The sequence below is a fragment of the Octopus bimaculoides genome, chromosome 4, assembly GCF_001194135.2.
Source record: "Octopus bimaculoides isolate UCB-OBI-ISO-001 chromosome 4, ASM119413v2, whole genome shotgun sequence".
In the NCBI taxonomy this organism is placed as follows: Eukaryota; Metazoa; Mollusca; class Cephalopoda; order Octopoda; family Octopodidae; genus Octopus; species Octopus bimaculoides.
The window spans coordinates 144,245,176-144,257,934 of record NC_068984.1 but is presented as its reverse complement, the minus strand read 5'-3'; the positions used below and the strand labels follow the sequence as shown (position 1 = coordinate 144,257,934).

Sequence of the window (12,759 nt, the reverse complement as noted above, 5' to 3'; positions counted from 1 at the left end):
TATATATATATATATATATATACATGTTTGTGCGTCTGTGTTTGTCCCCCCACCATCGTTTGACAATCGATGTTGGTGTGTTTATGTCCCTGTAACTTATCGGTTCAGCAAAAGAGCCCGATAGAATAAGTACTGGGCTTACAAAGAATAAGTCCTGGGGTTGATTTGTTGTTCAACTAAAGGTGGTGCTCCAGCATGGCCGCAGTCAAGCGACTGAAACAAATAAGAGTGAAAGAGTAGCAGTTATTTATTTATTTATTTTTTTGTCACTTGAAGGCTTTGTATGTAGTGAGAAATTCTGTGAAGCAATGGTGTAGAAGTACTCAATTGTGCAGTTAATTGGCTATGCTAATTTATGCAAGATAAACGTGGATTATGTAGCTGAACCATGGTGTTGTTTGATTGGCCTTTAGTTAGGCTGTAACATACATACGTCTGTTGATTGACAACAAAAGGACATTCGTTTAGTTAAGTCATTGTTGTAAGTTTTCTTCCCTTTTGTATTTATGTTAATCTAAATAAGCAGATTACATATTCAAATTTTTTAAATAATTAAAAATCAATAGAGATGAAATATTTTCTTTCCAATTTTAATTGTTTTGGTCATTAGGTTTTTTTAGTTGAAGCACTCGACCCTAGCACTTAATTTTCAACTCGAGTATTTATTCGATCAATCCCCTATATTAAAGGGGATGTAAATAAACCAATATCCTTTGTCAATCAGTGGTAGGGGACAAACACATAAACACACATGACAGGCTTCAACACAGTTTCTGTCTATCAAATTCACTGCCAAAGCATCAGTTAACCTGAAGCTATGGTGGAAGACATTTGCCCAAGGTGCTGTGTAACAGGACCGAAACCAAAAGCATGGTTAACAGTAAATTCGTTTAAATCAGTTCTCCTTAATCCTGTTAAACACTGTGGCTGATGGCCTCTTTCTTTGTTCTACAAGAATTTTGGAGTTCTAATGGTATGAACAACGAATGAAATTACAGGACCAATCACCTCAGTGCCATCATTGCTCCCCATGAAAATGTTTAGATCCAGGAGTTGTTGTCCTGGTATAACAATAACTTACTGGGACTCATCATTGTCTTAATCCAAATTGAGATATCATCATCATCATCATCATCATTTAATGTTCCTTTTTCTATGCTGCTTTGAGTTGGATGGTTTGGCAGGAACCATTGAGGCTGTGCTGAGCTCCTATTGTCTGTTTTGGGAAGGGTTTCTACAGCTGGATGCCCTTCCTAATGCCAACCACTTTACAAAGTGTCACTGGGTGCATTTTCTTGTTTTGTTTTGTGGCACGTTCATTGTGAGGTCACCAAGTACTTGCAAGACGAGCCACCTCAACTGATTGGGATGTGAGGGATAGGAGCAGGTGTCTTGTTGAAGAGGGGGACTACATGGCTTACCCATCTGGAACGAGAGAGAGAGAGAGAGAGAGAGAGAGATGTAAGGTCAAAGGTACAAAGTGAATACAAGCGACAGATATAGGACAGGAATAGGAAAGATAGATGGGTGGGTGGGTAAGTGCACTAGATGTGGAGTGTGACAGATGAGTAGAGACTGGGTGAGTGGTCGAGTTGAGTGCAGTGAATATCAGTTTTGAGGAGGCCAAGTGAAGGGGAAATAGTGAATGGGTGAGGGAGAGGAGGTGAGAAGGGACCGAGTATGTGGGGTTCTGAATAGTTAAGGTCATTTGGCGGTTGTAATTTTATGTTCTACCCTAGTGTTAAAACAATACCCATACTTCCAAAAACCTGAATGTTGGTGCTGCTAAGGAAGGCTTCTCTCAAAGTTATACTCATGTTATTTAAAAGAAAAAAAATAAACAAACTTTTTTTTTTTCTTTTGAAAAAGAGAACAGGTGATTTAATTGCATAAAAGTAGTTTAGAAACTCTTGTATGTGGGTGTTTTTACAGCTGGCTGGCTTTCTTCATGATTGCTTTGGGAGTGACATTTTTTTTGTTTCCTTTTCTCTTTCAACTCAGTATTTTAAGTACTTGCAGGTTCAATTGTTTTTTTTCTTTTTCTTTTTTTAAGAATAGCACTCATTACTTTTACTTATTTTTCTTTCTTTTTTTTTATCTGGTAAATTGGGTTGAGTTTACATTGTAAAGTTTTCTACACCATAAATCTTGTGTTCAGCAATAAAACCTGTCCTTCTCCAGTTTGTTGTTATGCTTGTCTGCTTTTTTTACTTCTTGATATTTTCTTGTCTTTGTATCAGTTAGATAGATCTGCAAATTTCCACATTTGCAAATTAATTTATTTGCATTTCTCTTGGCATTTAACTGCAAAGTGTGTCTGCGTGTTGCATGTGTGGCAAGGAGAGTGGTTTTGAGGTTGTTACCTGTAGTAAGTTGAGTAGTTTTGAGGTGGTTACCTGCGACAAGTAGTGGTTCATAACATGGTCAAGTCACCTGTGTCATTGTTGGCAATTAGTTGAAGGGATAGGTCATCTGTAGCAAGGTCAGGTCAGCTGTATCACTAAGGTAAGCGGATTAGTTATAAGGTTAGGTCCAGTCCTAGGAATATATGTATGCAATAATAATTTCTTTCATATGTACAAAGCCAGGAGTTTGTTTGAGAACAGTTGGTTATATTGGCCCTCCCCTCAATAATTGATCTCACTGGAATTTGAACTCAGAAAATAGTTCAGGTGAGGTGAGATGTGCCATTGCAGCACATTGCTGCATTCATCATTTCTCAGTGTATTCCTGGATCTTCCCAGGTGATCCATTGAGCAGAGTCCCAGTCAGTTCCCATTTCCATAAGATACCTTCTCATCCTCTCTGATTATGTAGCACATGGTTGACCAACATGAGCTGTCAACCAAGCCAGATCCTCAGTGGAGAGAACACACACGCGTGACGGGTCTGTTTCAGTTTCTGTCTATCAAATCCACTCATCAAAGCTTTGATGATGTTGTAAATAAAATCTTATTCTCTTTACCCAACTTGCTTATGTTTTATTGGCAGGTGCTTTAGTTCTTTCTGGTTTTGGCAGTTTTTGCCCTTTTCAATGGGTTTGTTGGGCTTTTATTAACATTTATTGGGAATAAGAGAGAGAGAGAGAAAGATCACTAAGTGAAATGGATGCTAGGAATTGGTAAATAAATCCTGAGATGAACTTGTCTGAGTAATACATGTTTCGAAACATTTTACAATATTCAAAATATCTGCCAAAAATCTCTTGAAGAATTCCAGTGAATCCAAATAGGTTATGTTTTGGTAACTTACATTCTTCAAACAGCAAAACATATTTTGGAATTTTTTAATTTTAGAATAATATTGTTTTTTAAAGAAAAAACATATTTTGTAATGTATCATCACCATCTTCATCACCATGTCTATTTTTTCAGTTTTGTATGGGTAGGTTGGATGTTCTCTAGTGAACTAGCAATTAACACTCATTTTAATCAGAAGGCTAACTTAACTAGACTTACCCTCTCTATCCACATAAATACCACAGTGTAGTTATACCCATGCAACCCCCCTCCCCTCCCCAGTCTTTCACAGTTTCCATGCAGTAAATTCTACTCATAAAGGCATTGGTCAACTGAAGGCTTTGATAGAAAATGCTCATGTTGCACCCCAGTGCAGCTTTAGGTTGGTTTCTGCAGCTGGATGCGCTTCCTAACAGCAATCTCTTGACAGGGTGTACTGGGGCTTTTTTCCCTGCCGCCAGCACTAGTGAAGTTGCTGAATAACTTGCATATAAAACATACATACATAGAAGTGACAAAGCTTTAATGTTTATATATAGGAATTGTACGTGTATTTTGAACTTCTATACTAATTTTTAATATGTCTATATTTTTATATTTTAGGCGAAGCTACGTCTGTCTCTTTCCTGGATACTAGAAAAGGCTTATGCGGACTGTATTCCACATGACTTCTTAGAACTATTTTATGAAAATGCCCAAGTAAGTCAAAAGCTTCTCTCATGTTTATTTTGTGGTGTTTGTTAATTTAAATCTGTTTTCCTTCCCATGCTATTATGATTTAGGTGCCAACCACAGGGGTTGGAGGAAGGATTTGAGACAAGGGGTTTTAATCCTGGATGCTCTTCTTGTCACCAACCCTCACTGTTTCTGGCAGGAAAGGGTTTTTTTAAAAATATTCTACAAGACTTTGAAAGTGCAGAGTCACTGGTCATAATGCTGACATGTCACAGATATGCTTACATGATGATAGGCACAGTATCAATATTCATGCATTTCGGGCAGCGAGCTGGCAGAATCATTAGCACGCCGGGCAAAATGCTTAGTGGTATTTCGTCTACCTTCAGGTTCTGAGTTCAAATTCCACCAAGGTCGACTTTGCCTTTCATCCTTTCGGGGTCGATTAAATAAGTACCAGTTACGCACTGGGGTTGATGTACTTGACTTAATCCCTTTGTCTGTCCTTTTTTGTCCCCTCTATGTTTAGCCCCCTGTGGGCAATAAAGAAATAGATATTCATGCACCCTAAGGTGGGGAGCCGACAGAATCATTGGCCCACCGGGCAAAATGCTTTGTAGCATTTCATTTGCCTTTAACGTTCTGGGTTCAGATTCTGCTGAGGTTGACTTTGCCTTTTGTCTTTTACCAGCTGAGCACTAGGGGCGATGTAACTGACTTACCCCCATCCCCCATAAATTGCTGGCCTTGTGTCAAAATTTGAAACCAGTATTCATGCATACATGTGCCCACCTACTCATATGGCTGGTTTGATACAGTTTCAGTTTGCATTCGTTGTGTTGGAATGAGAGTAGAAAGCACTTCATCCAGCTCTTTGGCATCAACCCTGGGACCAGGTGGTTGTTAAGCAACCTTCTTAACCACACGGCCATTCCTGCACCTGTGTTTGTCATTTCATAAGATTTATATTTGAATCAAATTGTGGAATGTTATCTTTTTTATTTTTTATTTTTGTTAACTACTTTTAACTAAATACAACAGAACCTCGCAGTACGAGTGCCCCATTGTACGAGTAATTTGCTGTATGAGCTGAGACTCGTGCGAATTTTTGTCTTGAAGTACGAGCGGAAATCCGCAGTACGAGCACACAAATCGTCCCATCTTTAAAGTAATTCAGTTAATAAAACCAGTTTCCATATTTCTTTTGCATTCTCCTTTTTATAATTGCCATTTCGCTTGTAACTACACCTTTTCTGTTTTAAAACCCATAAAAAATTATCTCTGAGTAGTTTTGTGGGGCTGGAACGGATTAATTATCATCATCATCATCGTTTAACGTCTGCTTTTGATACTGGCATGGGTTGGACGGTTTGACTGAGGACTGGCGAGCCAGAAGGCTGCACCAGGTTCCAGTCTGATCTGGCAAACTTTCTACAGCTGGATGCCCTTCCTAACGCCAACCACTCCGAGAGTGCAGTGAGTGCTTTTACATGCCACCAGCGCAAGGGCCAGTCAGGCGGTACTGGCAATGACCATGCTCAAAAGGTATTTTTTACGTGCCACCTCCACAGGAACCAGTCTGGCGACACTGGCAACAACCATGCTTGAATGGTGCTTTTTACGTACCACTGGCACGGGAGCCAGTCAGTGGCCCTGGCAGCGATCATGCTCGGATGGTGCTTTTGGGGGAAAATTGATTTGTAGAATGAGTAAATCGTAAGATGAGCTCAGTTATGTAATGAATTGAACCTGTACTGCGAGGTATCACTGTATATATTTTATTAATGTAAATTTGCTCTTCCATCCATTCTTTAAATTTAATAAATTGTAATAAACTTTTTATTTTTATATGTCATAGTGTGGTGCTTCGGGATGCATTGTCAGTGATGTTTCCTGGGGTCATTAGGTGTTTGAGGTCCTTCAACGTCAGACACCCTCATCCAGGTGACCCCGGCCAAAGTTGATTGATCAGGCTCCTGCTTGTGTCTCGTTAGCACTACCCTTGGTATCAATACCCCCTCCTGATCTACACCTACATGATCACACCTAATCTACAGCTACTCTGAGGCAACCTCTGCTCCTCCACAGCCAACCCGATGGTCTCCTGCTTACGGGCTGAACCCCTGTGATGCTAAGCTGGCCTGCAAAAACTCTACATTCAACCATGACAGGATCACACCTTGCTAACCATCCATTGCTGTAGTAAAAACTCCACCAGCTCAGTCTATATTTCCTCCACTTATTCTCATTTGTCTCCTTGATCTGGTCCTCCCAGGGAACAGGGATTTCTAACAAAACCCTCCCTGCTTTGCTGCTTCTGTGATCGGCACCACAACTGGCCTTAGTGATGTTGACGCAACAGTTTCTGAGAAGTTTAGCTGCTTCCCCAAAAGAAAAAAAAATTAAGACACTGATATTTTTGTTTGAAAACCTATTATTTAAAAACTTGACTTTAAACTCTGTTTTCATTCTAACATGTTTTGTAAGTTGATAAAATTCTTTGTTCTAATGTGTTTTTTTTAATGTTTTCTTGTAGGGCTTGTGCCTTCTAAAACCTCAATTAGTACTCAAATTATCATCAGGAGAAATTTACATTCTTGCTTGCAATAACATATTCCTTGAATATTCAGGATCCTTAAATAGTAAGTATGGCACCAGAACTTCATGTAATTTTGCTTTCAGACATTGCCATGGCATCTACTGCTTTTGTCTGCATGGCACGAGTGTACGTGCGCGCGCGCGCACACACACACACACACACACACACACACACACACACACACACACACACACACACACACACACACACACACACACACACACATCTGTTTAGTGTTGTCTGCTGGAAGAAAGAGCTCTTGGTATCATAGTAGGAATGTGGAGGCACTGTTCACATCAAGCCCCTGTGCACCCACAGGCGAAATTTAGTGCAGCAAGGAACTGACTTGACCCCCCCGCCACACACACACACATGCAAAATTAATGACAAGAAACAAGAATTACAGAATCAACTTCATTAGCTTACAACTGTTTCTGCCGTATGAAGCAGTGCACAGAGCTGAGTGTTTATGCATCACTTAGAGTTTCCTCTGAGCCTTTAAAGTGAAGTGTACATTTCATACATTGAGTGTTGTGTAGCCTCAAGTCAGTGCTGATTGAGTAGTCAATTACATCATGAAAGGCTGTTGCATTGTGTACATCCTACCTTTCATTCCAGAACAGGGTACATTCTACTGTATCATCCAGTGTGTTCTTTTACAAGATGGTAGGCAGTGACTGCTTTTATTCTTTCTTGCAGCTTGGGCTACCAAATAGACTCCTTTCCTTCATTGACTCCTGTCATCAGTGATGTTGACTTTCTGGTTTCGATATCCTCCTTAGTTTGTAGATGTGGATGACTGAAGTTCCAATCAGATTTGAATTGGTAGTTAATGATTAAGGAATTAGGGTGGCAGTGTGGGTTGAGGGTGGGGATTGGTCCCCTTGGAGAAAGATTGTTTAGTGAGTTGCGCATATTAGGCTAGTGTTTAGTTTGGGTTCTAGTTGGGTATTACATATAATTTCATGAGAAATGGATTCCGTGTGTGTGTGTTGGTAAACATTTTTCACATTTACTTATGTTTAACAAGTCTACATGTCAAAGATATGTTTAACTTTCAGCCCCCATCGTCTAAACATCCTTTAATCTACTTCCTCATCCCAGATACCTTTCAGTCTATTTCTCCAGCATGTCTATTCGGCTACCATTCAGTACCTCGGTTAAAACTCAGCATTTTATTACCGTTTTCCATATTTGAATCACTGTTTATCTCTTCACATTCACTGAATACTGACTTATGATAAGACAAGGGACGGAGCCTTAAAAAGAGGAAGGGCACACTAGATAATATAATCCAAGATGTACTATGTCAACCAAAATAAAATGGGAGTGATTATGTCTCAGATACATTTGATCATAGTTCTTCTCTCTCAAGATAAATTGTGACTAAATAAAAACAGAACCTTAATATGGTTACTTGCTCTGCAAGAATTAGCAGCTAAATCTACCTCAAATTGCTCTTAAATTGCCTTGAAAAAGAAAGGGAACATTACATACTTGTTTTAAAATTTGGCACAAGGCCAGCAGATTTAAGGGTTGATAAAAGTAGGGCCCGTTGAGCACTGGGGTCAATGTATTCAACTTACCCCTCCCCTTAAATTTATTGACCCTGGAACAACGAAAGTTGACTTTGGCAGAATTTGAACTGTTGTGGTTAAGAACGCGAGCTACTAACCCCAAGATTCAGAGTTCAATTCTTAGCCTTTTGAGTTCAATTCCAAGCAGTGACCTGAACAACAACAACAACAACAACAACAGCAACAGCAACAGCAACAACAACAACAACAACAACAACAACAATGAAAAATACTTTAGGAATGTGAACCCAGGTTTGAAATTTCCCCAAGACACCCGATGAAGGCTGGAGGGTATGTCAGCTGAAATGTTGTGTTAACAACAAACAAGATGAGGACAAATATTCGTCAAATGTAAATAAGTTCACATATAGTTTAGTGCAGTTTGATGTGGTTTCTGTTTGTTGCTCTACGCACATCTGATCAATACGTCAGTCGGGTTACCGTATATGACTTTACGTTCTGAGTTCAAATTCTGCCAAGGTCGACTTTGTCTTTCATCCTTTCAGGGTCAGTAAATTTAGTACCTGTTGAGTACTGGGGTATATACATATATACGACGGGCTTCTTTCAGTTTCCGTCTACCAAATCCACTCACAAGGCTTTGGTCAGCTCGAGGCTATAGTAGAAGACACTTGCCCAAGGTGTCACACAGTGGGACTGAACCCAGAACCATGTGGTTAGTAAGCAAGCTACTTACCACACAGCCACTCCTGTGCCTGTCTACCTATCCCTGCTCAAACTCACTCAATTTAGTTGTCTCTTTTATATTCATGTTCCATACAATTCTCACCCTGTCAAAGGTATGAGACGTTTTGGCGCCAACTATTTGGCATTGCTGCTTTAATGTTTTTCTTTTAATGTCTCTGTCTGTCACTCTGTTTTATATGTGTGAGCATCTAGTTATGTTTGTATGTATGTGTAATGTCTCTGTCTCTCTCTGCACACATGCATGTGTGTATGTGTATGTCCCCAGTGCCTAAAACGTACTGTTGCCTAAACAGGCAGGATGTCCAGTCAGCCATACCAGATCATTAACGTCCAAACGTCCACACCCAATCATCTCATCCTGCCCTGCCAAACCTCATTATTAAGCATTCTTCCCAATCCTGGACTGCAGCTCTTAGGAACATCTTCTCAGGCCATGTTTAGCTAAATTCTTGAAACGACAGACACAAGTTAAATCATGAACCACATTGATTTCACTAGTCTGAGAAAAATCTATGAAGGTCATGGCAAACTTCTCTCTGCTCTCCAAAGCTAATTAAGAGAAAATTCTCCCTAATCTGTGTCTAATCTAAATTACTACAATTAGTGCAATTATTGTCATTGTTGTTGTTTGTCTCCTCAATCAGCTCTGGTTAAATAGAAGATATTTAAAATGGGTGTGGTCAGCTGAATATGTGATGCTGACCCACAAATACAAAATACTAGACGACCCAAATTGTCTCTCATTTAGTGACTGATATGTATTTCATTTCTTGATAGAGAGGAAATATTCAGTCAACCTTGGCTTGAATTGAACCTGCAGCTGTGACATGCAGTTTATGTTGCATAATTTAGACTTAAGCACTGATCTATCATCATCATCCGAGCTCAAAATCTTTGGCATTGGGTCAATCTGTTGAACCTGATTCCTTGGTGACCTCACTAGTGCTGGTGCTGTGAGTAGAGCACTCAATACATTTTGTCATGTGCTTTGTTTTAGGAGAGAAGGACATCTGGTTGCTAAAGCAAGCATTGGAAACCAATACAACCATGGCTTAATCAGATCCTATCGAACCATTCCACCCATGCCATCATGGAATATGAACGCTAAACAACAACAATAATGATGTTGGTGGTGATTGTCTTGGTCATTTGTTCTTTTTTTATGTCCATTTTCCCATGCTAGTATGAGTTAGATGAATATATTATTAAGATATTGTTTTACAGCTTGATGCCCCTCCTGTCATTAACCCTTACATGTTTTTCAGTTAAGGGATATCTTATTCCATGTCTTCAAAAGCATGAAACCAGCAGACAACCTGTTGACAGAGTAAATGAAAGCAACATCATGGGTCATAGCTTAGCCATTTTACCTTTTTTGCTGGAGTGCAGATTTAATCAAGTACCCCACCTCCTCATATGAACATGCACACACACACACACACGATGGGCTTCTTTCAGTTTCCATTCACTCATCTACTCAGAAAGGTTTGGTCAGCCTAGGGTTGCAGACTTAATCATGCAGCTGTGTGACCAGTCTTTCATTTCTTGGACGGGGGACCTGCAATGAATGGTTCCAACATTGAAACGGAGAAGAACTGTTTCAATCCTTGCGAAAACATTCGAAACAATTTGCTGCGTCTGTCTTCTGAGTTGTTTCAAAACTTCTACTTTCTCCTGGTTCGTCTCACTTCCTTGCTTTGATATTCACTGCCTGCTGTTGATGATGATGATGATGTTGTTGTTGTTGTAGCTGTAGTTAGTTGTTACTGGTTGATATTTAAACATATATACACCCTCTGGAGTTGTCATTTACAGGGTGGCAACAAAATAATTCTGACATCATTTACCCAATTTGCAAGGTTGTGTGACTAAGGAACTTGCTTTGTAACCTCTCTCTATCTTTCTCTCTCTATCTCTCTCTCTCTCTCTCTCTCTCTCTCTCTCTCTACACGCACGCACGCACACACACACACACACATGCGTTAGTGTTAGATGATTATTGTGTATGTGTGGTGTGTATAAGGTGTCGGTCCTTTTTAGATCCTATAAGTTTATGGTTAACTCATTACTGAACTTCCAATGGAATTCCTATACTTCTACAGGTAGTTGCGTACCAGCAATGTCTCCTTCAGTGGATTTAAAGGCAAGAGCTGTATAATGGAGCTTCAACGCAACCCTCGTTTTTACTTAGTCTTCCTTCAAGATGGCTCCCACCGTCAGTTTCAAGAGCGCCTTTTATACGTTTTCTCTGATGGAATGGTACATAGATAGCAGGGTAACACGGACACTGGTATTGTTTGCCCTGCTTTACTTGTTATTACAACAAGTAAAAAGGTCCATAGTTCTCTACAACAATCTGCTGTTGATTTTGCTCGGTTAAAATCTGTTTTAATTTAATATTCATATATTGGAATAATTCAAGAATGGATTGGAGGGAATGATGGGATTCAGTCCCACTGCGTGGCACCTTGGGCAAGTGTCTTCTACTATAGCTTTGGGCTGACTAAAGCCTTGTGAGTGGATTTGGTAGACGGAAACTGAAAGAAGCCCGTCGTTTGTGTGTTTGTCCCCCCAACATCGCTTGACAACCTATGTTGGTGTGTTTATGTCCCCGTAACTTAGTCGTTCAGCAAAGGAGACTGAAAGAGTAAGTACTAGGCTTACAAAGAATAAGTTGTGGGGTCGATTTGTTTGACTAAAACCCCTTAAGGTGGTGCTCCAGCATGGCCGCAGTCAAATGACTGAAACAAATAAAAGAATATACAGATTTCAGCACAGTTTCAACATGGTTCCAGCCAACCAAATTTCTTCACAAGGCATTGGGTTGGCCCATGGCTTTAGTAGAAAACACTTGTCTAAGTTACTGTGCAGTGGGACTGAACCTGAAACCACATGGTTGCAAAATGAGTTTCTTAACCACACAACCATGGCTACACCTATGTCGTTATTTCCATTTTTCATTTTATTTTATACATTTTGGTTCTTTTTAAACAGATTTTATAAATTAATACAGTTCTATATTTAAGAGATGAGGAATTATTTACATTTGATGAATATTTGTCCTCATCTTTTTTGTTGTTAACACAACGTTTCAGCTGATATACCTTCCAGCCTTCATCAGGTGTTCTCAGTCCTAAGGTATTTTTCAATGTTATTATTATTATTATTATTATAATTATAATAACAATGAAAAATACCTTAGGACTGAGAACCCAGGTTCGAAATTTCCCAAGACACCTGATGAAGGCTGGAGGGTATATCAGCCGAAACATTGTTTATAAATTATTCTGCAAGAAGCGAGACAGTGGTAAGAATGATGTAGTTAATGCTATGACTAAACGCCTGTCGATGAGGCAAAATGTACAGAGGCAAAGGAAATAATGATCCCTAATTGAAAATCTGTCAGTCAATATCTACTGGAAAATGTAGGCAGGGCAGAAACCAAGGGCCTGCTTTGAATGCATGCACTAGAAGCTTACGGTACCCAAGGGCCATATGGCAATGTATTAAGCTGAACAGGCACATACATGATCAAGAAATCCACTTTGCATGCACATGGGTTTGGGTTCTCTCACACAGTGTGGCACCTTGAGTAAGGGTCTTGTATTATAGCAGGGGACTCAACAATGCCTTGTGAGTGAATTTGGTGGATGGAAATTGTTTGGAAGCCTATTATTTGTAACATTATCAAAGCTTTGATGAGTGGATTTGATGGACAGGAGCTGAAATAGACTCATCGTGTGTGTGTGTGTGTGTGTGTGTGTGTGTGTTTATGTCTGTGTTTATTCCCCACCACCACTTGACAAATGGTGTTGGTGTGTTTACATCCCTGTAACTTGGCAGTTTGACAAAAGAGCCTGACAGAATAAGTACTTAAAAAATGGCTTTAAAAAATAAACAAAAAGAAAATCAGTACAGGGGTCGATCTGTTTGACTAAAAAAAATTCTTCAAGGTGTTGCC

At 39.6% G+C, this 12,759-nt stretch overlaps 1 protein-coding gene across 1 annotated transcript in view; it reads left to right on the top strand.

Annotated features, from left to right (window-relative positions):
* Nucleotides 1-12,759, top strand: part of LOC106881914 (calmodulin-regulated spectrin-associated protein 1) — an 89,647-nt gene that overhangs the window by 63,235 nt on the left and 13,653 nt on the right. Inside the window, exons 2-3 of the mRNA XM_014932434.2 lie at nt 3,843-3,938; nt 6,451-6,556. Coding sequence (XP_014787920.1) covers nt 3,843-3,938; nt 6,451-6,556 — 202 coding nt within the window. The remainder of the gene's footprint in view (nt 1-3,842; nt 3,939-6,450; nt 6,557-12,759) is intronic.